This window comes from Crocuta crocuta, unplaced genomic scaffold (genome assembly GCF_008692635.1).
Source record: "Crocuta crocuta isolate KB4526 unplaced genomic scaffold, BGI_CrCroc_1.0 scaffold124, whole genome shotgun sequence".
NCBI lineage: Eukaryota > Metazoa > Chordata > Mammalia > Carnivora > Hyaenidae > Crocuta > Crocuta crocuta.
The window spans coordinates 2298759-2323216 of NW_027551573.1; the positions used below are offsets into that span (position 1 = coordinate 2298759).

Sequence of the window (24458 nt, forward strand, 5' to 3'; positions counted from 1 at the left end):
AACAGCTTAAAATTGGAAAAACACAAGAAAGCCAACCAGGCTGGGCATCAGAAGGGTATAGATTGGCAAGAAATCAATATCTTTAGAAAAGAGAGGAAACCCAGCCCTCGCACTTGACCAGTGGTAGCTGAATCCTGCTTCTTCTAGTGGATTTCATCTTCCCTCTTACCTCCCAGCTTTCTACAACGAAAGATTAATGCTAAATATTGAAAACAAATGTGCCTACCAATCACAAGATAAAAGTCAAGTTAAAGAACTCAAACCAACATTTAGTATTTTATGAAAGGAAGAGAATTCCTACAAGGTTCCTAAAGCTTAAATGCAAGGTAAAAGCAATCATGGGTCCCAATATGAAAACTGAGCCAGAGATGTGGCTGGGGCCGGAGACAGCCTACAAAGGACACATCCAACCTGTGCACAAAAATGAACATGAACTTAAAATTCGAGGGAAGAAAAGCTGACGGGCAAGTTCACTTGTGTTTCGTTATTTCTGAGTCCATTCAGCAGCCCCCTGTGAGGGATCTGAAAGCACATGGTGTGGCCCGAGGGGCGAGGACAGTGCAAGCCTACCTGAAAAAGCCGTGTCCTCCACCCGCTCACCAAAACCCTGCGGCTGGCCTGCTCACACAGCTCTCTAGGGTACTCACGTGATTGAGAAATTTGCTGTCTCGTGTGGCCCAGCCGATCTGCATGACGCCAGAAGTGACCACGGTGACTTCATAGTACCACACCCCAGCATCCACGCAGAAGGTGCAACGCACACTTTCAAAAGAGGAAGCATCACAGCGAGCCTGGCAAAACCAAAGCAGGTCACAGTCTACCATCAATGCCTGGAGACCACCAAAGACAAGTGACCGCTTAGAGGTGGAAAGTCTTTTTCTTTATTGAAGCTTCAGTCGGATGGCCGTTTCCTTCTCTGTGCATCCCCAGGGACAAAAAGTGCAAAACAGAATGAAGCACACTCTGTTTTTACAGTTTTATCCCCAGGGAGTTCTAACCGGGTTGGAAGGCTTCAAAGAGGGCCGCAGGAAGAGTTAACGAGGGCTACTGGCTTCTTTCTAAAGTACGTACAGGGTTTTACCTTCACAGCGGACTCTTTTACAGACGCATTAACACGGCCTTAACTGCACTTGTTAGGATGGGGACAGAGAAGGATGCTGAAGGGTGTTAAGAGGGATACCTAAAAATAACCTAAAGCAGAAAACTACGGAGGCATTTGGCAATACGTAAGATCAAAGAGCTGTCTGCAGCCATTCTTCACACAGTTCTTTAATCTTGACGTGTCTAGTGCCTTATGGTGCCTTCTTGTACAGAAGCAGCGTTCACCAATGTGCACCACAAAATCGGCAACATTTCCAACACACAGGGAGGTGGAGGAGCATTAGACAGAATACAACTGGTTATGCAGGGATTTAAAAAGGAAGGGCCTCTTTAAGAAACACTAGTCTTTGTACTTTAGCTGAATAAAATGGCAGAGATCGAAAACAGACATATTTAAATCAAATTTTCTACAGACAGCAAAGAGAATTGCTGGGGGTGGGGTGGGCGGAGGGATGGGTTAAATGGGTGAGGGACATTATGGAGGGTACTGGTTGTGATGAGCCACTAGGCGTTGTATCTAAGCGATGCATACCAAATTCTACACCTGAAACCAATATTAACACTGTATATTAACTAACTAGAATTTAAATAAAAACTTGAAACTACAAAAAAAAAAAAATCAAATTGTCAAAAAATATTAAGGTGCTTACTATGAGTATAGCATGTGTGGGATATAAAAGACTAAGTAATATCCCAAACACCTTCTCTCTGCCACTTCTACCTCTAAACACTCTTGGAGTACAAAATGAACTTCCATCTATTCTGCAAAAAATTGCTTTTTTGTTCAGGGCCAGGGTGTGGAAATGAGACCAAGATTTCTCCCCCTGAACGTTCCATCCATGAGAGCTTTACCTCCAAGCCATGAGGCGAGATCTTCAGGTACTCGCTGACATCGTTGCTATTCAGCATGGCCCTAATGCTATTCAAGTCCACTTTCTCATAGGTCAGCTGCCTACTGTCTTTTAAAACTGTAAAAGAAAAAGTGGTCATGTTTCGAAGGCAGAGGCTGTTGTGGGGAAGAGTTAGTGTCATTACTGGCTGCCATGCTAGTGAAGAAGTGCAGGTGTTCAGAAATGGCAGACTTGGTAGGGATATTCAAGACCTTGGCTTTGCTGCTGCACGACCATATGAAGATCAATGAAGCACAAGTTAGGACAGGCTAGGACAGCAGCGTGGGGCTCATGCTTCTGTCCCCTGTATTTGTTACATTGCATGCAACAAACGCCAAATTATACTTTCTCAGAATGGTTCTTCCGCTGGCATCACACATGCTGTGTGCAAAGCACCTCCGCACGGTGCTGCTGGGCAGGGCGGGGGGTGGGCACGTCTCGCCATGCTTCCGCATAGTGTAACTATGGAAGTGGAGTGAGGGTTAGTAGTACGGGTAGTTTTAGTTTTGGCAGCTGTTGGAGGGGAACAAGAAAAGCCGGGAGCAGCCCTCCTGGCATAGGTAAGGTGCATCTGGAGTTTTAAGAGGCAAGTTAGGATAGGGAGAAGAGTAAAGAGAGAGAACTCCAAGTGAGGGAAAGGCCCAGAAGCAGGAATGACTGGGGCCTGCTTGTAGAACAGTGAGGAGATAGTTTGTGTCAGAAGAGTTGATTAGACACTGCTATTTTTTTTTTATTTTTATTTTTGAGAGAGAGAGAGAGAGAGAGAGAGCGAGAGAGCATGAACAGGGAAGGGGCAGACTGAGAGGGAGACACAGAATCTGAAGCAGGTTCCAGGTTCCAAGCTGTTAGCTCAGAGCCCGATGCGGGGCTCAAACTCATGATGCAAGATCATGACCTGAGCTGAAGTTGGATGCTTAATGAGCCACCCAGGTGCCCCACTGCTATTTTTTTTTAATGTTTATTTTTGAGAGAGAGAGGGAAAGAATCTGAGCAGATGCACACACCCACATGGGGGAGGGGTGGAGAGGGAGAAGGAGACAGAGAATCCCAAGCAGGCTCTGTGCTGTGAGAGCAGAGTCCAATGTTGGGCATAAACTAATGAACTGTGAGATCATGACCTGAGCTAAACTCTAAATCAAGAGTTAGATGCTTAACTGAGTGAGCCACCCAGGTGCCCCTAGACACTGCCATATGATTCATGGCCCTGATGCAGCAGGAAATACGGTACCAGTAAAAGTTTATGAACAGGAGAGTGCTAGAATTAGAAACATTCCATGTAATTCTTATCTAGAGGATCCCTAGAATATTTTTCTGCTAGAATACAGCCAAGTTACAGTATAGGACCTTATAAGGAAAGTGTCACACTCACTATTACAAAATGAACAACAGTGATCCTATATAAGAAATGGGTTTGGCAGGGGAAACAGGCATTTTAATGAAGGACAACTCCTACTTACAGAGATTGTCTAAGCTCCACTGGGCACAGAACCCGACCTGACGTTTCAGGTAATCAGGATCATCAGCCCAGGACTCCAATGTGACAAGCCGGTCACTAATACTGGATTCAGAGATAGTCAACTTGTTTTCACCTGTTTGAGAAGACATAAACCTTGAATTAACCATGAAAGAGTAGGATGATTTGCTGGGCAGGTAAGGGGTGGGAAAGAGTGAGGAGAGGCAATTAGAAAACTTGGAAACTAGAATAAGGACATACCCCAGGAGCCTTGACTACTTTCTGGGAAGTAGCAATCTCATCACTTTTTTTTTAAGTTTATTTATTTATTTTATGTTAGAGAGAGAGAAGGCGCAAGTGGGGAAGGGGCAGAGAGAGATGGAGAGAGAATCCCAAGCAGGCTCCGTGCTGTCAGTGCAAAGCCTGACACAGGGCTCGATCTTATGAACTGAGACCATGACCTAAACCGAAGTTGGACACTTAACCGACTGAGCCCCCCAGGCGCCCTTCCTCACTAACTTTTTAGCCACAAAAAGTGAGTAACCACGGTCATTAAGCTTTGATTCTTAGGTGAGAAACTCTTGACTTTTGTCCCTGTTACATCTCACTGGCCTTGAAGTGTCTATCCAGACAAACACAGAACATGTGCCTGACTGATGGGGCTCAAAGCATAAGCTCACCCAGTAAGTATGAAAAATAAGATTTTTAACAGCTGATACAGGAAGATCATTAGTGCAAGAAGTCACTATACCTACTTGTCTGTGCAAACTTTTCCAGCGCAATAAGTGCAAAGAGCATGACTGTGGGGTGGGACTGTAGCTTCTGAAAGACAACAAAAGATAGAGAAACAAGAGCAAAAACATCATTCCCCTGCGGAGGCGGCGAGTTACCAATTTCTTCTTCTTACCCAATACATGCTTGATGTTTTTGGTGCAATCAGAAGAGTTTTGCTCATCTGAGTCCTCAATCCTCTGTTTGCTAATATTGTTAGTAATAGGAACCAAGACAGAGTCTCATAAAATCATATATTATTTTCTTGATGTCATCGGGTTCATTTACAGATATGCAGATTTCAAAAGTATTTTGTTAGGTGCACTGCATTATTCTACTTGGTAACATTTATATTAGGGTTTTGTGAAAGAAAACCATGCTGATTCCTACATTCATTTAAGCAAGCCAAACAGAAACCTAGAATTGTAGCTAACAATGACTTTTATTCAGAACCCTTAAAGGAACCACGCATTACTACCAGGTTCCAAAATTATAAATGATGGAATGAACACCTGACGGTTTAGTTTTCAATCTGTTCTCTGCAAGGAAATCCACAAATGCTAATGGTAGGTGGGAGAGCGCTTTTTAAATTACATTTAATTTCACATCACATGTGCTCATCATTTAAAGAAAGGTCTACCTGCTTAACATCACATCTTCTCAGAGTCATCCTTTACCGCAGCTAGGTTAGGAGCTTGCAAAGGAGCTTTCTGGAACACCCGGTGATTCCTACTCACTTCCCTGGGGCTCAAAGGTTCTGCAACTCTCCTGTAACCACCAGCATGCCCTGCAGCAAAGCCTGTTCGGTACCGTGCTTCCTGTCACATCCACTTTCAATTCCTCAGTCTGATTTTTCAGGCCCAGAGCCCTTCCCATCAGGCTGTTCAGGCCTGTCCTCCTGTCTCTAAACACTGTCTCCTGATCAGACAGTTCTCTGTAATATGCCAGGAGCATGGTCATTTCTATTTCTGAGCTTCTGCTGGTGATGGGCCTTTAGCCAAAACCCATTTTTCCCTCTAGTGTGCACAGTCAAATCCTCACCGGTGATGTGACCCAGCTGAGGTCCCACCTTCATCTGCAAGCCCGTCTCCCATGGTTCCTCTGGCACTTACCACCACTATCCTCCACCTCCCATCACCTTCTCAGCACTCCTACGGCACTTAGTCTGAGAGAGGGGATTTTGCCCTTGATCACATCCTGTCATGAAATGGAAGCTAACTGTCTTGTCTGAGTAGTTCTGTTCCCCCAGTTAACCAGGAAACTTCCTGAGGGCAAAGTACTCGTTATACTACTTTTATATCCCCACAGGGCTTGCTTACCATCATGGTGTGTGTTAAGTATATATCATATAGGTACTGAAAAATAAGGTCTTTCAGATTTTGAAGAAGGCAAAAATAACTTTTACAAACACAGACCAGGCAAGTCTGCAGTCCAACAGTGTGAGAGCTCTGACAACACAGCCTCAGCAAACCGCAAGCTTCACAGACAATAGATCAAATAATCCACGACAACAGTTCTAAGAGCAGTAGCCAGAGAGGGAGGGAAGGCGTGGAGATTTATACGCAATGGCAATCTGACCTGACAGTTTCCTGGCTTGGAATGCCATGTAATTTTGTTTCCACTGAGGAGGTCCCTACTACCATTTGGCAGGCCCTAAGGACACACACACAAAAGCCAATCATAGCAGCTATCTTAGGACTAAATTTAAAACCAGACCAACTTGGCTGCTTTTGCTTGCAATAAATTCCTATCCCACCCTCATTTTTTTTTTTTTTTAAACATAGGAGGGAATAGATAAACACTCAGGAAACACCTGCAAATAAAATTTATAACTGATTCCATTCTCTGTGCCAGTGGTTAAACTGGCAATTTTAGAAAAATGCAGTTGTAGATGACTAAGAGTAACCGGCTTTGATGCCTCACTTACCAGACACTGTAGCAAATATTCCAGTATTCCGGGGCTAAGCAAGCCTATACTTGCAGGACCTGGACAAACACAACAAACACGAGATACAATGAAACGGGCCATATTCTTTTTCATCAGTAACTAGTAACAGTAAAATGGTTTTTTAGAACTCTTTGACAAGGCACTCTCATGCACAGTATCTTAGTCAAGTGTCCTGCTCTGAGACAGAGAATAGTACTGTTTCCATTTCACAGCAGAACAACTGAGCCCACAGAGTGAAGTCACTCATTCCAGTGAACTTGGGGCACATGTGGCAGAATCAGAGGCAGTACCCACGTGCCCTGATTTGGAATCCATTGTTTCTTCCAGCATACAGGACCTAACCTAATAGCTACACTATTCACCTGCACTTTGATGTTAACTTTCCTAAAGTGTATAATGTTCATAACCAAGTTAAATATCTGCTTCTCTTCTCAGAAATTGCTCCAGTTGAAAAGTTCTTTTTCCTCTTCTCCTACCTTGTAGGGCTCTATTACCCTGCTAAACTCTATAAAGTGCATAAATGTATATTCTCTATTATATGCATAAAAACATACCTCCATAATCTTCATTTATTATACTGAATTCAGCCTTTTATTCTTAATTTTAAAGCAAGTAAGTACAGCTTTTTCTTTTAAATGTCTCTCTGGGGGTGCCTGGGTGGCTTATTTTGTTAAGCATCTGACTTCAGGTTCTTGCGGTTGAGCCCAGCATCAGGCTCTGCACTTACAGCTCGGAGTCTGGAGCCTGTTTCTTCCTCTCTCTCTGCACCTCCCCCACTTGTGCTCAGTCTCTCTCTCATTCAAAAACAAACATTTAAGATAAATAAATGTCTCTCTGAAAGTCCTCAAAGCTAAATTAGATTGCATTCATCTCTTTGGACTCTGAGTACTTTTTTCCAGTTAGTTCTTGTCCCTCAGTATGTATGTATGTATGTATTTATTTATTTACATTTTTATTTTTATTTTATTTCTTTTGAGACACTCCTTTCTGATACAGGTTTAAAGACCTGCAGTCTTCTCCTTTATGTGAAAAAACCAAAGACCTTTCTTCGTAGAGGTTCCCAGAGTTACCTGCTAGTTTCTCAGCCAAGCAGCCGAGGACTGCAGACGTGTTCCTGTGTTTAGCAGGATGACCTGAGTCCTGGCAAGCCACTTCTCCGTTTAAATTGAGAATTTCAGTCAATTTCTGGAGTGCATCCTAAAAACCAAAATGAACGAGGGAATTTGGTAAATACATTACTTAGGATTTTTCCTCCAGGAGAATTATTTGAGACAAAAGCTATAGCCAGGTATTAACTCAGAATGAACATACAAAATGATATGATGCACCCAATGATATCAATGTTGTTGGATCAACATGGAAGTTTTCTTACAGGAACTGCTACATTCCACTTCATTCAAAATGTACCAGTTGTATCAAAAATATGCTATTTACTCTTGAATCATTAAACAGAGTAAATCCACCCAAATGCCAATATGATTGATAACAATAGGGTCTTAGTGATGTTACAGTAAAAAGTTACTTACAGTTTTTTTTAAATCAAGCAAGAACAAAGCTCACCAGAGGTTTTGAGGCAAATAATAACAGAAACCCCTTATACAGCTAGGTAAAGGTCACTTCATCAGTGACTGGGCCAAAGGCTTTTCTCTTCTGTCCATAAGTTTTTTCCATGTTGTGCCCAAATGTTTGAGACTCAAACAAATGACAGATGCCAGCATCCAAAATTAGAAATTAAAAAAAAAAAAAAAAAGTATTCCGAAGAAGAAACGGACTAAGGCAATGAAAGTTTGATACTTTTGTTCTGTATAAAGGAAAATCAAGGTCATACCAATCTTTCATATGTTTGAGTAAGACTCACAAGTGCTTTCAGCGTAATAGTTTTCTCTTTATAGAAAACATTAAAGAAAACCTTTTGTTATGAGGAAATTGTTTAGAGAGAAGAAAATCAGCTCAGCAATGGAACACTCTTCTGATTTCAGATAAAGATTGCCATTTCAAATATAAATACTTTTCATTTCTAACATTTTAAAATTTTAAACTAAAGCTTTATAGTAAGTTGCTGATGGAAAGAGGATGTAACACTTCATTAGTAATAAAAAAAGTTTACACAATGAAGTCAATATTGGATGAAACAGACCCCAAATATATAAAGAGGAAATGCATTATATCAAAAGTTCTTTGTAGGCATTCATCCTGTGTGTAAGCATAGGTGACAGTTTCATTAAAGAGAAAGTATTAACTTACTTTAGTGGGCAATGGACATTCATCTAGTAACAATGTTATAACAGCTGGTCCCAGTGGATCTTCCAATGGAATAACTCTAATTAAAGACTGGACAACATCCAACCATCCTTCATCTAAGAGCAAATCAATAAGATTATATGGTAGAGCCATCATTTCTAAAATGTGAAAATACGTACTTAGAACACAAGGTGACTTCATATTTAGACACTTTTGGCTTTCATCCTGTAGCTTTTAAGCAGCTAACATTTGGCATGGACATAGTCATTAATTGTAGTCATCATGGTAGAACAAAAGATTCTTAATTTGCAGGAGCCTGGTGACTTGGTGGTATCTTTATTTGGAGAGAACTGAAGCTACGGTCCTGGGCTTTCAGATTATAATTAAAATAGTCTTCAGCATCTTGTTTGTAACATAGGAGCGAACTGAGAAAAATAAATATCTGAAGCAGTGGGCTATACTTTCACAATGATACTTAGGAAATTAAGGGACAAAAAATTACCCTTCCCATTCTGGAAGAGTTTTGGTCAAAGATCTGTCAATGCTCCCCAAATTTTTCTTTTAATAATTTCAGTGAAGTAAAACCATTACTGAGAAGTGCGGCTACATATTCAGGATGCAATATATAGTGATTATTCATTTTTACCCTTGTATAGGAAAATTTCTATATACTAATGGCTTTTTTCATGGTCATGTGCGTTAAATACTTTTGGAATCTTTTATTTTAAAAGAAGTGGCCATTTTTTTCACAATCATTAATTCTTTAGAAAGTATTTTTTAAAAAACTTGAAAAATACCTGTTTCTGCCATTTCGTGCAATGTAATCATTGAATAGGGAGGTTCCTGATCACTGAAAAACAAATAGTCAACACATCAAACTTGAAGAAGTAAAAAATGACAATTCCAAATAAAAACTCAAACTGAAGGTGTGGGTGTAGAAAGAGAAAGAAGAAACGAACATGGAAGGTTGTGGATAAAGAGATGGAAGAGACAACTGGAGATACACACTGTAAGGACACATCTACACCACATGTGCTCATTTCCAAGGCCATCATCTGTGATGGCCCACAGATAAAATGGGCGGAGGGCATAAACAAGGATCACCACATGGCCTGGAGCAAAAGCACAGGACCAGAACTGGAGACCCCAGAACTACTTTCAGCTTTCCTCTAGAGGCCCACGCCAACTGAGATGAGCCAGAGAGAGAAACCAACATCTTCCTCCAACTTAACTCAAAGAAACACCAGGAAGGGAGATTACAAGCTCAACTGAGGATTTATGGAAGCAGTACCTACATAAATGTCTTCACTCTTAAGTGTTCTTCTGGGAAATATCACTATTTGCTTAAGTTTCATAAAACGGCAGAAGAAAAAGAAACCAAACTTAATTGAGGAACTATTTAATATTGTAGATGCTGCTCTAAAAATGGCATTATATACCTGAATTCAGTGGGTTTTCAATCTGTCATCCCAGGAATCTTAAGGAAGTGCTTTAGGGGAACTTCAATAATGAATGAAGTATTTTCCATCAAACAATAATAAATATAATTACTGAGATCTAATTCACATTTATTTATAGATCATGGTTCTCTGCTTTACTAAAAAACCTGTAAAAACTATGGTCTTCAATCATTTAATCTTCGGAATTCTCTTATAACATGGAAATTATTAAGTTCATTTCAGGTACTCATTAGGTACTGGTTATCTGACATATCCTGTATCTTTCCATAACAATGGAAAATATTCATTTAAAAGATGTGCCTTAGAGGCGCCTGGATGGCTCAGTTGGTTAAGCATCAGACTCTTGATTTTGGCTCAGGTCCTGATCTCATGGTTTGTGAGATCCAGCCCTGCATGGAGCTGACAATGTGGAGCTTGGGATTCTCTCTCTCCCTCTCTCTCTGCCCCTCCCCTGAACGCATGCACACACTCTCTTCCTCTCTCTCTCAAAAGAAGTAACAAATAACCATTCAAAAGATTTGTCTTAAATGATATAACTGACTGATTACAAATATTTCTGGAGAACGATCTGGCAATAATGAAATTAAACATCCCAACAATGGCAGAGAAAGTATTACACAGGTAAGAGATGTGTATGAGGTTATTTGTTGTAATGTTATTTGTAGGAACAAAAATTTGGAATTAATGTAAGTGATCATCACCAGATAACAGGATAGCAAAATATAGGAGTTTCAAGTATACAAAGGAATACTCTGCAGGACTCAGCAGTTGTAGCTTGATATACAGCAACACAGGTCTCAAACGTAATGTCGAGAGAAGTTAAAAACAAAGACTTATTTATCACTTATCCAAGTTTTTAAAATCACACACAAAATACTATTATAAATGTCCTATTCAGATACAAACAAACATATGGCAGGCAGATTGGAAGAATATACCTTAAATTCATGAGAATGATTACCCACTGATATTTGGATAGTGGGTGGGGCAAAGGGGACAGCGGGATTAGGGAAAAAGAGAATAATAAAAATATGGCAGAGTCAGTGACCAATAAGGACTATAAACACCTTGATTCTACCTGGATGCACTTAAACGACACACACATCCTTACATTCAAAAAACAAGATAAACTTCTCTGTGGAACAGAAATGCAGCAGAAAGTCCTGGTGGGAGGCAGGAGCTAAAGCTGCAGGACAATGGGCTCACTGCCTGGACCTAGACAGAGGTGACCAGGAACTCTATGCCTACATGGTAGGTAATGGGGACCAAACCCCACCTGTACAAGGGATGGAACAGACTAAAGCCCAGACGGGGTTTCCTTCTCAGTGAAAGAAGTTGAAAAAAGTTAGGAATGATAAATCTGGGCTACAATGGATATTAAGCTGCCAAGTCTCCAGGGACAGAAAAGGCAAAGAAAGCCATGCAGCAGGACTCGGGCTATGGGAACTCAGAGCCACCAAGTTTAGGTTAAGTCATAGGCTGAAGGCAGATGGAGAGGACAACAAAAATGACAGGATGATAGAATGACAGGATGGACACACACACACAAACACACTGAGGAAAAAAACTTCCATCGGGAGGAATCTATAACTTAAAGTTCCAAACTATATGAGAATAATATTAATACCACTGACAATCTGAGGATAAAGTCACTACCAAAAAAAAAAAGATAATAAATGCAAATAAGAGAACGTCAAAATAAGTATAAAGTGTTTCCTAGAGGAAGTCTTTCTTTCTTTTTTTTTAAATAGTTTATTGTCAAGTTGGTTTCCATATAGCAAGTCTTTCTTGCAGCAAGCTTTAGAAACTGCTCTTCTCTCTCAGATCAGGACCTCCTTTCCTAAGTAACCAAGCAGATAGAGGAAAACAATCAATACCGATTATTCTAGAATTGTGACATCTGCATATATCTTTGTAGGTATAGTCTTTCTAAGTCCATTGGTCCTATCTTTCATGGTTAGTCTTAAGAGCTTTAAACCTTTAAAGGTATGATATTCTTCTCCTTTAGCAGTTTCTGAAAAACAAGGTGCAGTGACTATGTAGCGGTCTGAACCTTGTTTTGCCAATGGCTTCTCGAACAGGTCCCGTCACACTTGTTCTACATCTGTCTTACTTGTTCATCTTTAGACGAGTTGTAGCTACAATTCAGTAGAAGCAGGTTTAAGGTAGAGGTGACACTATTACTCAAATGTACACTACTTGCCTCAGGTAAGTGAATCATTTGCTTCATCAACAAAATCCCTTATAATTTGTAATATTTTCTAAAAGCTTGGAGATAAATCTCCACACTCTCTTAATCACTTTCTTAAAAAATATGGCAAAGCCTATTCTGAACTTGTTTCTTGAATGGGCTTAAATAACACTGCTTGTGGTTTCCTTATTTGGGAAGGGCATCTTTTCATGATAATTTTACAGTATGTTTTAAATGTCACCATAAAGAGAGGCACCTGGGTGGCTCAATCGGTTAAGCGTCTGACTCTTGATTTCAGCTCAGCTCATGACCTTAACAGGGTTGTGAGATGGAGCCTTGTGTGCACCCCCCCCACCCCCCATGTGCAGCTCTGCCTAAGATTCTCTCTCCCTATGCTCCTCCCCTGCTCACGTGCTTGCATGTCCTCGCTCACAAAAGAAAAAAAAGCCACCATGAAGAATATTTATTTAAAAAAAATTTTTTTAAGGTTTATTTATTTTTGAGACAGAGAGAGACAGAGCACGAGCTGGGGAGGGGCAGAGAGAGAGGAAGACACAGAATCTGAAACAGGCTCTAGGCTCTGAGCGGTTAACACAGGGCCAATGCGGGGCTTGAACTCAGGGACCACAAGATTATGACCGGAGCCAAAGTTGGATGCTTAACTGACTGAGCCACCCAGGCATCCCGAAGAAACTTTAAATAAGATTCTAGCCCCTTACCCAAGTTTGAGGGATGTAAGTGGCATAGATTTATATTCAATAAATATTTTCTATTTGAACATTAAATTCATAAAATTAACAACACAAAGAAACAACAGGTGTTGGTGAGGATGCAGAGGAAGGGGAACCCTTTTGCACTGCTGGTGGGAATGCAAACTGGTGTAGCCACTCTGGAAAACAGTATGGAGGTTCCTCAAAAAAGCTAAAAACAGAATTACCTTATGACCTAGCAACTGCACTATTAGGTATTTACCTAAAGGATACAAAAATACTGATTCCAAGTGGTACATGCAACCCAATGTTTATAGCAGCATTATCAACAATAGCCAAATTACGGAGAGAGCCCAAATGTCCACTGACTGATGGATGAAGATGCATATATACAATGGAATATTGCCCAGCCATCAAAAAAAAAAAAAAAAGAAATCTTGCCACTTACAATGATGTGGATGGAGTTAGAATATATAACGCTAGGGGTGCCTGAGTGGCTCAGTCAGTTAAGTGTGAGACTTCAGCTCAGGTCATGATCTCACAGTTAAAGTATTTTTTCAATTTGAACAATATTCTTTCATTTCACTGTTATTCAATCTGGGATTTTGTACACATAGTTAGACAAAGCAGGGGAGAAACAAAACAGGTACAGGTGTGCCTTGCAGTTTCAATTTACAAGCTTCCCAAATGGATCTAAGATGGCCAAATAAGGGATACAAAAAGAGCGAGGATGAACGCTTTCCTTGATCTATGTCCTTATGTTGCCAACAGAAAGTGCACACAGCCATGCTTTTGGAAAAACAACTCCTCTTCAATCTCTGGAGCATGGAGTAGATAGGCAAGCAAGATAAGAATTGGTCTTTGAGAAACCATTTTCTATTGTAGTCTGCAACACAAACTCACCCCTTATTTGCTACATTCCCTAATAAAGACCGTAGCTTTAATTAGTGTTACCTGCTATCGAAATGTTTAGACATTTCCAGATAGGAGTAGATGTTAGCAAGTGAAAGCATCAAACCTTATAATTTACTCTTCCATCAGAGGAGAAATAAAATATTCTCCCTTGCCTTCTAAGCTCAAGGCTTGGCGAAGAGATCCTAACGAAGTGAAGGAATCAAAGGTTATGGGTCCTGTAGAACACTGTCATCCCACAGGCGACGAGGAGTCGGATACTTACTTATCTACAAGAGTCCGTATGACTGCTAGCGTGTCCAGCACTAGTCCGTCTACATTTTGTTTCTTTCTCCTTGGCTCATGTGGTCCTCGGCCCCTCCTTGGTGGCCGAACAGGGTCCCGGGGTTGGCTCCTCATGTCAGCAGTGGGCACTGCACTGTTCTCGGCTTGTCGCTGCTGGGTGTCAACACTATCTTCCGCTCCACTGTCATCTCGGCAGATACAGGAATTTCCCATGGTAGCGGGGGCACCTCTAGTCCCCAGGAAGTGGGCGATGTGCTCCTCAAGAGTCAACAGCAGACCCTGGCCAAGGCTTCTGCTCACTAAGAACACGGCCCAACCAAAGACAATCATTTAGATAGTTTTCAGTTTTCCAAGTACTGTTTTCATAATCTGGAGTGGAGGAACTTGCATTCTATTTGTTTTTAACAAGTGAATATGGAAGAAAGTTGCAGAACCGATCTCCAACATTATCAATTACAGGGAATCCAGGTCATCCAGTGGCAGTTCTAAAAGGAAGAGATGAAACATGAATCAAAGATTCTTGGTCATTTAATTACTCGCACTTTCTTAGTTTGATTTTATAGACAGGATTGCAATGGCAAATCATCTCTGGTTATTTTTATAGGTTTCTGACATGAAGAGGACACTTTGCATAAGCGAATTACAATCAAGAATTCCTTCTTCGTATTATAAAGTTGATTGCTAAACCATATCCTTGTAAACCACACAAATAACCATGGATTTTTTTTTTCAAAATCCATATGTGTGGTTCTACCTATGCAGAAACACATTAGAAGAATGTGTGCAGTTGTTGCAAGGACTCCTCTTGTGGATTAAAAGAAAAATGAACTGTCTCCTTTTTAAATTTAAATGTATGAGAAAAGATAATGTTTCAAGTAAACTAGTTATAGATGCTTACTGTTAAAAAAGTTAGGATACAAATGTGATAGCACACACCTGATCTCAAGCAGAATAAAGGGTAGAGTGTTTCACTTGAATGCAATCACCAGAGTATACAGATTTCCCATTTGGAGGCATTCTTTGAGAATTTACAGAAACCATACAAGCAGTTACAGTTTTTCTGTCATGTAAACAAGACTGTTTGGGGAGAGGCAATTATACATCACAAAGTTACATTTTCACAATGATCAGTTTTTTGTACAAATATGTCTGCTACAAAGTTACCAAAGGGCACACCGGCGATCTTTGTCTAAAAATACTGACGGGGCACCTTTTGCCTGCACCATGCTGGCACTGGGAGAAGAAAGATGACCAAGGCATAGTCCCTGCCCTCTAGGAATTCATGGATGGCCATTCTCATCCCATACAGTATTGTTCATCAACAAAAGCCTAATGATAGAACTTCTTCATTAAACTGAGAAAATCTGGTTAGGTCTAGAACGAAAGATTTGAAAGAAGAAAACGGAAGTGGGAGGGGGTTGGCAATAGAAAGTAAAAAATCATGCCAAGACCTGGAGACAAGACCCATAAGGACACAAATGGACATATAAGGAATAGACCAGTGTGTACTCTCAGCATTTAGTTATTTACAACTATATCTGTGTATATTGAGCACTGGCTCAGGAACAGCTATAAAATGTGTAATTCAATGGAGCAAGAGAAAAGAGAAAAACTTAATTCCATTATTGGGACAGATTTGCAGCAAATTATTTTAAATATTTGCCCAGTTTAATTACTGCTCATGGGGGAAAATTAAAGAAAAGGAAATGAAGATAGAAGATAGATGCAGATAGAAAGTCTTTAGTCATACATACAATAATCTAGTATAACCTATAAGAGGGAGGGGAAGGGTGAAGAGACGAAGGGGAGGGAGGGATGGGAAGAAAGAAGAGAGGTAACAGCCAGTATCTCTCCCCACACTACCAAGACAGCAATGGCCAGGCCAAGTAATATCACAGGTATTTTGGTTCCCCCTAAACAGTTAGGTTGTCTTTAAACCTTGGAGGTTATACTTAAAAGGATAAAGTGACTGAAATAGAGGTAGGAGCATGAGACAAGGTCTCTGCTGGAAATAGCTTTTTAAAAGAGAACCAACAGGGGGACCTAGGTGGCTCAGCTGGTTAAGTGTCAGACTTCGGCTGAGGTCATGATCTCACGGTTTGTGGGTTTGAGCCCCGCGTTGGGCTCCGTGCTGACAGCCAGCTCAGAGCCTGGAGGCTGCTTCAGATTCTGTGTCTCCCTCTCTCTCTGACCCTCCCCTGCTCACGCTGTCTCTCTCTCAGAAATAAATAAAACATTAAAAAAAATTTTTTTTAAAAGAGAATCAACAAAGAGTTGAAGTAGTATCATTCCCATTACTGCAGGGGCCATGGTATACAATTCCCCTCAGAGAGTAAATACCTAAAAGATTTCAATGCTTAAAAAGACAGGAGACAGAAATCAGAAATAATCCTTTAAAAGAGTCCCTGCTATAAGTTTCTATTGATCTTATAAATTATGCTACTAAGACCAAAAAGTAACATTGAAGAAGCAGTGCTCCAGCCCTTCTCACAGAACGTTCACAGAGAAAACACTGTTGGAACAATTCAGATGAAGGGGGTAAAGAAGCCAACGTTTTCTGTTTTCTGGTAGATCTGCCCAGTTGATAAGCCACTAGAGTACTCCCATGAAACATACTGGTTTGTTTTATCTGTTAACTTTTTAAAACAAAAGATGCATTTTCATTTTAAGACTGAAATGCTCCCTCTCTCTCTGCCCTCCCCTACTGTGCTCTGTCTCTATTAAAAATGAATGTTTAAAAAATTTTTTTTAAAAATGGGGCATTTGGATGGCTCAGTTGGTTAAGCATCTGACTTCAGCTCAGGTCATGATCTCACAGTTTGTAGGTTTGAGCCCTGCATTGGGCTCTGTGCTGACAGCTCAGAGCCTGGAGCCTGCTTCAGATTCTGTGTCTCCCTCTCTTTCTGCCCTCCCCTACTCGTGCTGTCTTTCTCTATTAAAAATGAATGTTAAAAATTTTTTTAAAAAAGACTGAAATGCTGCAGTCTACAGAAAAGTGAAAGCCTCTCTTCTGCATAGCCCATCCCTTCCTCAGAGGGAAGCTCTGCTAAAAGCTTCATGTGTCTGTTTGCACACTAATATACTTAAAAAAATTTTTTTGAGAGAGGGTACAAGTGGGCAAGGGGCAGAGAGACAGGGGGAGAGGAGGGGGGAAAGAGGAGGGGAGAGAGAGACAGAGGGAGAATATCCCATGAAGGGCAGAGAGAGGGAGAGAGAAATGGGGCTCACCTGAAGTAGGGCTCATGCTCACTGGATGTGCGGCTTGAGTTCACCTGAAGTGCAGCCTGTGCTCACCCAAAGCAGGGCTCAAACTCATGAACCATGAGATCAAGACCGGAACTAAAGTCAGATGCTTAACCAACTAAAACACCCAGGCGCCGCGCCCCCCTCCCCCCAAATTTTTTAACTTAAATAGGATGATGCCATAAACATTGTTCTGAGGTTTGCCTTTTCCTCCTTTAACTATTAATACATCTTTTTTTAAATGTTTACTTGAGAAAGAGCATGAGTGGGAGAGGGACGGAGAGAAGGAGAGAGATCCCAAGGAAGCTTCATGCTGTCAGGAGAGCCAAATGCAGGCCTCGATGTCACGAATGGGGAGATCATGACCTGAGCTGAGAACAAGAGTTAGATGCTTAACCACTGAGCCACCTGGCACCCTGACAACACATCTTTCTATACCAGTATATCTAAAACTACTCCTCATCCCAGCCAAGGCTGTACCAAATCCATATTCTGGATTGTCACAGTTTCTTACCCACTAGGTCATAAAAATCTGGGTCTAAACCAACTAATACTTTGGGGATGGTAGAGGGAGTGGTACAAGATTCAATACAAGGGAACTCTATTTGGAAATGCTTCATTTCCTGGCCCAAGTCCTCTTACTCTGAACTGCTCCGTGGTGTCAGGCTTACTTGAACAAAGGGAATTCTACTGGCTTCTCTAAAGCTCCTGAGCTTTTCCACATGATCAATATGGAAGTTGGGATAGGCGTGTCATGTAAATAGCAGATTTAGTCCAACCAGACATATTAAGTTGGGGAATGCATAACTGAGGAAGGGAGACCAATTGGGCATTTTAAAAAATTGATAATAATTTGAGAATGTCAGGTGAGATTAAGTCCCAGGAAAAGTGTTGGAGGGAAGAGAACAAAGGATCCTACAATTACAGTTTAATAGCATCACTTGTAAAGCTAGTTAGATTAACAAGAAATGCTGGGAATGTTTGAGAAATACAGTGGATTAAAAAAAAGTTTGTTGAATCTCACAGTCTTAAACTTTATTCTATCCAAAAATATTTTGCTAAACTGGATATAGAATAATTAATCTACGAAGATTTCCTTTTAGTACTATTCCAAAGTAAATGGAAGATATCCAGTACATATAGGTATTTTTAAAAATCTGACTAAATTTGGAGGAAGATGGCAAGAATTAAGTAGGCTTTTTCTTTCTTTCTTATTTTCATATTGAACTCAAGTGTAGTTCAGGTCCATTTCTTCCAAAAGAGCCATTTTCCCTACATGACCCAGCAAATGATGCCAACTACAAAATTTGTCATAGGAGGAAATGGGAGTAGAAAAAATAAAGTTTTCAAATATTTTAAAATTAAAGGCTTTCTGGGGCGCCTGGGTGGCTTAGTCGGTTAAGCGTCCGACTTTCGCTTAGGTCATGATCTCGCGGTTCGTGGGTTCGAGCCCCACGTCGGGCTCTGTGCTGACTGCCAGCTCAGAGCCTGGAGCCTGTTTCGGAGTCTGTGTCTCCCTCTCCCTGCTCATGCTATCTGTCTCTCTCTCCTAGAAATGAATAAAAATATTTTAAAAAAAATAAATAAAATTAAAGGCTTTCTCTTTCAAAGACTAGCTGTAAAGACCAGGTGTAAAGGAGAGGCTAATTAGGTAGGGGAAGCCTATGAAACATACAAGAAAAAAAAAGCTGGTATCTTTAAAAAAAACTTCTGAAATGAACACACAGAGAATCTTTAAGGGTTACATCTAAAGGCAGGGACATAAATGAACACAGTATATGATCTTTTAGATTTATTCAGTGCTAAGGAATGTATATCTTTTATCTGGAAATCATTGTCACTGGAGATAGTTTCTCAGAGAACAAATTGTGAATACTTCAGGCAAAAGACTAGGTAATAGACGTAAACAATTATACTTTACACAGCTTTGCTTTATCTCACTCCAAAAAGCATTATGTGGTTCTCTTCCCAAGGACCATTGTTTTAAGACAGTAACACTCAACACATCTCATACAGGATGCCAGAGGCCACCTCAGCACAAGGCATGGGCTTTGCAGTCAGACTGGGCGCAGGTTCCAACTCTGCAATATTTACAGCCACACATTCTAATTACCCTGACTATTGACACACTTTAAAACATGGAGATAATAATAGTTCTTACACCATACTACTGTGAGGATTAAATGGAATAGTGCATGTAAAACATGTGGCACAGAGCCTCACACTTACACTGGATCCAAAAATGCAAGATGTTATTATAAAATGAGTGACTAAGTAATCTGGGATGTGGGGACTCTGGAGTTAAGACCTGATTTAAGAGCACTAAGATAACTGTGGGGTGCTTGGGTGGCTCAGTCAGTTGAGTGTCCAACTTTTGATTTCAGCTCAGGTCATGATCACATAGTTTGTGGGTTCAAGCCTCACGTCGGGCTCCGTGCTGACAATGCAGAGCCTGCTTGGGATCCTCTCTCCCTGTCCCTTCCTCTCTCTCCAGATAGATAAACTTTAAACAAACAAACAAATAGCACTAAGCTAACCAAAGAAGTTATCTTTTATAGTTATCATCTAACCTGTACTAAAATAATTTTTACTTATCCATACTTTCAGACAAAGAAGCTTAGAAGGGATTGTAGCTTAATCATCCCAAAGGCAATGGCTATTAAAATTGCTTAAGTACTTCTTAAAATGCAAATTCCTGGTCCCACTCCAAATCCCCAGAATCAGGATGTGGCCCATGCAATTGTTTTCTTAAAATTCTTCAGTTGATTCTGATGGTGGCCAGGTCTGGAAATCATTGTGCTATAGAATCTAACACAGAAACTTGTTACAATAGGCAGGACCTACTGACTGAAGGGACAAATTGAAACACTATAGAGTGATTCTTCTGGGGTCAAAAAAGTTAATCTCCCTTTCCAGAAAAATGAACTGATACGATCTTTGAACTTAGCCTTTTGGAGAAGGCAGCCAAAAAAACCATTAGAATACAGTTACATCATCCATTAATGATTATGTACAGTACATACTGACATAATGAATAAAATAGCTCCTTATGTTTCCCAACAGATCCACCCTACGAGGCATCATGAATCGAGATGGTACCCTGTTTATGAGTAATGTCATTCAATGGTTGACAGACTGAATGGAATGGAAAATAAATAAGAATAGAAATTATGTAAAGGCAAAATATCTCAAATATCTATATACATCCCCATAGCTTTGATGACTATTTAGCATTAGATGGTCGTCTCAATTTTGAGAAAAAAAGGCTAGTCACATAATTTAAATATACACAACAACTCGAACTGTGGCGGTGGCAATCTTCAATTGATTAAATTATAATGATGCCACTGGTCACCACTGCTTAGTAGTGAAACTTTTTTACCATCTAAATGGTAATGCTTTTAAATCATTATACTGTTCATAGCCATTCTGCTGCAAGAGTATAATTATATTTCCTTTTACAAAGGAAAGGAATGACTATTCTGAATTTTACATTTTATTTATTTTAAAGTTGCTCTGAAAGGAAAAAAGAAATCAAACTTGGGCTCTCAGTAAATTCAGTGCTAAAGCAGTGAGGTCTGGTTCTCAAAATATAGACCTCTACCATCATAAACAATTCACCACAGAGACATCTGGCCAACTGATCTAACCCTGGCTGACAATGGTCCAGGAATCAATGATTCATTAATTCAAATACTTGCTTGTATTCAATCATAATACAGCTCAGTGACATTAAGAATACTTTCTTTTCTCTGAAAATAAAACTTCAGGATTATCCTGCCAAGAAAGAAGAAGCTGGTTAAATGAACGGCCATAGGAAGAAAAATCAAACTTTGGGCATGAAATTACTATTGCTGTCATCTTTACCTCATCATTCCAAAACAGTGTTACAGGATGCAGTAATTTTTTCCAATCCACTCCCCAATTCTCAAAGACTAAATCCTACAGCAGCATGAACAGTAACAACATGTAATACATTGGAAATTTTAGTGGTTTTCTTTCCTTAGAACACGTTTTGGATTTTATCCTAAAACAGTGAATATATATATTATATATTTATATACATATATAAAAATTATATATATATATAATAGTATTACCAGTGAGAGCGTCCAGTGTCATGTTTAATGAGCCCTCAACATTTTATTGTGGACAATTTCAAACACACAGAAAAGTTGAATTTTACAGGGAACACCTATGTATTCCTCATCTACATTCTAACAATAACATTTTACTACACTTGCTTTATCACACATCTACCTATCCTCAATCCATCTGTTTTTGGTTCATTTCAAAGTAAATCACAGGTATCCATATACTGCCCTCCTAAATAATTCAGCATGCATATCACTAACTGGATTTCAATATGTTTTTAGAGGTTAAATTTACACATAATGAAAAGATACAACTCTTAAGCATATATGTGCCAAGTTTTGTCAAATGCATACACTTGTGGAACTCAAAGGTAGAGAGCCTTATCCATAAACATTTTTGCTTTTAAAATATTCTATAGAACACCCCAAAAACTATGTATTTTTTTTGGCTGAAGATTGCACTTAAATGGGGAAAAGTTGGAGTCAACAAGGTTATTAGTTGTACATTAAGTAGATAAGAAAAAGTGTATTATATGTCAAGAGTATACTTGCAAGTTGAAACAGAAACCACCTAAAGACATTTTAACAAGAGTGTTTTTCTTTAGACTCTAAAGCATCTGATATTCTGTGGTAGGGGTGGGGGTAAGGGGGGGAAGATTGTGAAATATTTGGTTGGAACTTCACTTTTCCCCCAAAAGGAAAAGCGGCTCTGGTAAGATAGTTTTTACATGTCACCCAGGTGTCCAAAACTATCTGCACTGGTGCTGGCCACTTCAGGTTTAAGCCAGACAGGGTACTATTATCCCAGAGATTATAACTAACCTTCACATTGTCCGAGAAAAGCACTGGGTAACTTTGATACTTCTGTGCACAGAGGTTAGTTTGAGAAAGTACAACTTAGGGAGGAAAAGTAGTTAATTTTTCTGGTTGAATTGGTAGAGAAAAGGTTGCTAGAGAAAAGGTGGCTGGAAAAAGCTTCTCCTAAAACGCTGGGAACTTTTTCATCAGTAGCAGTGGTATCTGTGGTCAGGTGAGAATTTTTAGCAGAACAAATTACAGAATACAGCCCTGACCTGAAACAGTACAAACGAGAAAGGATCAACTTTAGGGCTGGGATAGAGTAAGAAATTTCCAGAAGCACATAATAGTAAAAAAGGAAAAGTAAATAATACTTGCCTGGTCTCAAGAATTTAAAAATTTGCCTTGAACCCAAAGAGGAAATACTAAGAAAGAACTAAGGTAAGCGCTAACGATGGCTACAGTACAGAGGAGAAAAACATATGTACTATGCCAAACTATTTGGGATTTATCCCTCCTGGGATACCAAATAACAGGAAGTCATATAGATCTATTATTCAAACACACATATTATCCACAAATCTGAAGGAAAAGGACTTTACTGTTACAGAGAACTCTCTGCTATTAGTGTCAACAGCATGAATAGCAACATTTTCCTTAAAGAGATCTACTTAAAACAGTATCTGCCATCTGCCAACAGTCAATTGCATACTCAATTAGATACCTATTAAAACTAACAGGTAGTCAATAAGTAATTTAAGTGAATTTATTCTAAAATCTGTAAAAATGAAGCGTTTCCAAGGGAGTTATCACTTTGAAAAACTGAGACAACACCATTCAGTAAATATAAATCCAATGAATGCTTATTTGCACCGAGCAAAGCTGAAGAAAGGTCCTCAGGCTCTTAGCAGAGGGATGAAGGATGGCAACAGACAACATACCGAGTGCCCGACCCGTAACACAGCACATGCCACAGAAGCTTATGGATAAAGTATCAGGTCTACTAGGAGGAGGCCTCTCCCTCCACCATTTTTCCAGTGGAAGAGGAACTCAGTGACTTTCAAGTATCTCTTACAAGCAAGTTTTTAGGTGACTATGTACGCCAGAATTAGCAAAAGGGAATGGAAGATTTATATTTGTGCTGCAACATATTTGTGTCTTAAATTATAAGCCAACGCATTTTTGGTACAACTATACCTGACCGCACAGTGAAAAGTTAACCAAAAGCCCTTAAGTTAAATAAAGATGAAGCTAATAGTCATTTCAATGGCGGGGTGGGGAGCCGGCAGGGAGAAAAGAGGAAGCACAATGGAAAACCAAGATCCCTTTGAGACCATACTGAGGACACATCCCAAATAAGCACCCTTCCTGAATGTGGCAGGATCCCCATTCTGCATATGACACGTAAGAAGCTTTGCACTGTTGCCAAGTTTCCCAGGACACACTCTGGGAGACGACAGTAAACTCTAATGATGAACTAGTTTTGGTTTATGAATACCACGTTTTAGTAATTGTTAACAATTCACTTGGTAGGTTATTAACAAGCAGCCCTTAGGCAGATGAAAGTATGAACAACTATGAAGCAATAAGAACTGAAAAAAGGAGCTGCATTTCTCACAAATAAGGGTGGAGTAGGAGCTGTACTTGGAGTCACTGCATCAGGGGAGCCAGGAGAGGAAACTGAACTCTTCAGGAGGTTAGAAGGGTTAAGAAAAAACTAACACTGCAACATCAAACTGAGGTAATAATAAACTTGCTAAGTAAGGCATTTCAAACCTTCTAATTGATGTGTATAGGATCCATGATATTATGCCTGGAAACTATAATTTCAGGCAACAAGAAAGTTACATGCAGGATTCATTCATTAACAAACTTCTGGAGTGCATCAATTCTTTGCTTTTTAAAACACATCCTTCATTTTCAAAAGCTCAGAAAGGGAGAAAGAATATTCTTACAGCCAACCATTATAAAATGTTTGTTTCATTTAGCCTTGTATATATCACAGTTAAATACAGTTTTCTATAGTTAAGTATGCTTTTACATATTTAACCAGCAAGCATTCTTTTGAAATGGACACAGAGAGTGAAATTTAACAATTTTACCTTTTTTCTCCAATTTCCAAAGCCATTTCAAAAGCTAACTTATCAAATAGATAAAGCAAAGTGAAAATATTCTTTTGCACCACTAAAATTATAAGTCTCCTTCTAATGGTCGTGGCCCAAGTTTTATCATTTACCACTTCCTGACTATTCTGTTTTTCAATTTCCAAAATTGTACACAAGGAAAGAACTATCCAAACTCAATGGTAAATGTAAAAATGCCAAATATTTGAAGAGAAGCTAAACTGATAGTTTATTATCA

At 39.8% G+C, this 24458-nt stretch overlaps 1 protein-coding gene across 3 annotated transcripts in view; it reads right to left on the bottom strand.

The window, feature by feature from the left end:
• RSPRY1 (ring finger and SPRY domain containing 1) overlaps window positions 1-24458 on the bottom strand; it is a 43105-nt gene that overhangs the window by 15675 nt on the left and 2972 nt on the right. For all 3 annotated transcript variants that reach the window (XM_077751310.1, XM_077751309.1, XM_077751308.1), the window contains exons 2-10: window positions 13943-14447; window positions 9202-9254; window positions 8408-8520; window positions 7234-7360; window positions 6143-6201; window positions 4200-4266; window positions 3449-3580; window positions 1954-2069; window positions 648-791 (exon numbers count right to left, since the gene is read on the bottom strand). In XM_077751310.1, coding sequence (XP_077607436.1) covers window positions 648-791; window positions 1954-2069; window positions 3449-3580; window positions 4200-4266; window positions 6143-6201; window positions 7234-7360; window positions 8408-8520; window positions 9202-9254; window positions 13943-14292 — 1161 coding nt within the window. In that variant the 5' untranslated portion in view covers window positions 14293-14447. The remainder of the gene's footprint in view (window positions 1-647; window positions 792-1953; window positions 2070-3448; window positions 3581-4199; window positions 4267-6142; window positions 6202-7233; window positions 7361-8407; window positions 8521-9201; window positions 9255-13942; window positions 14448-24458) is intronic.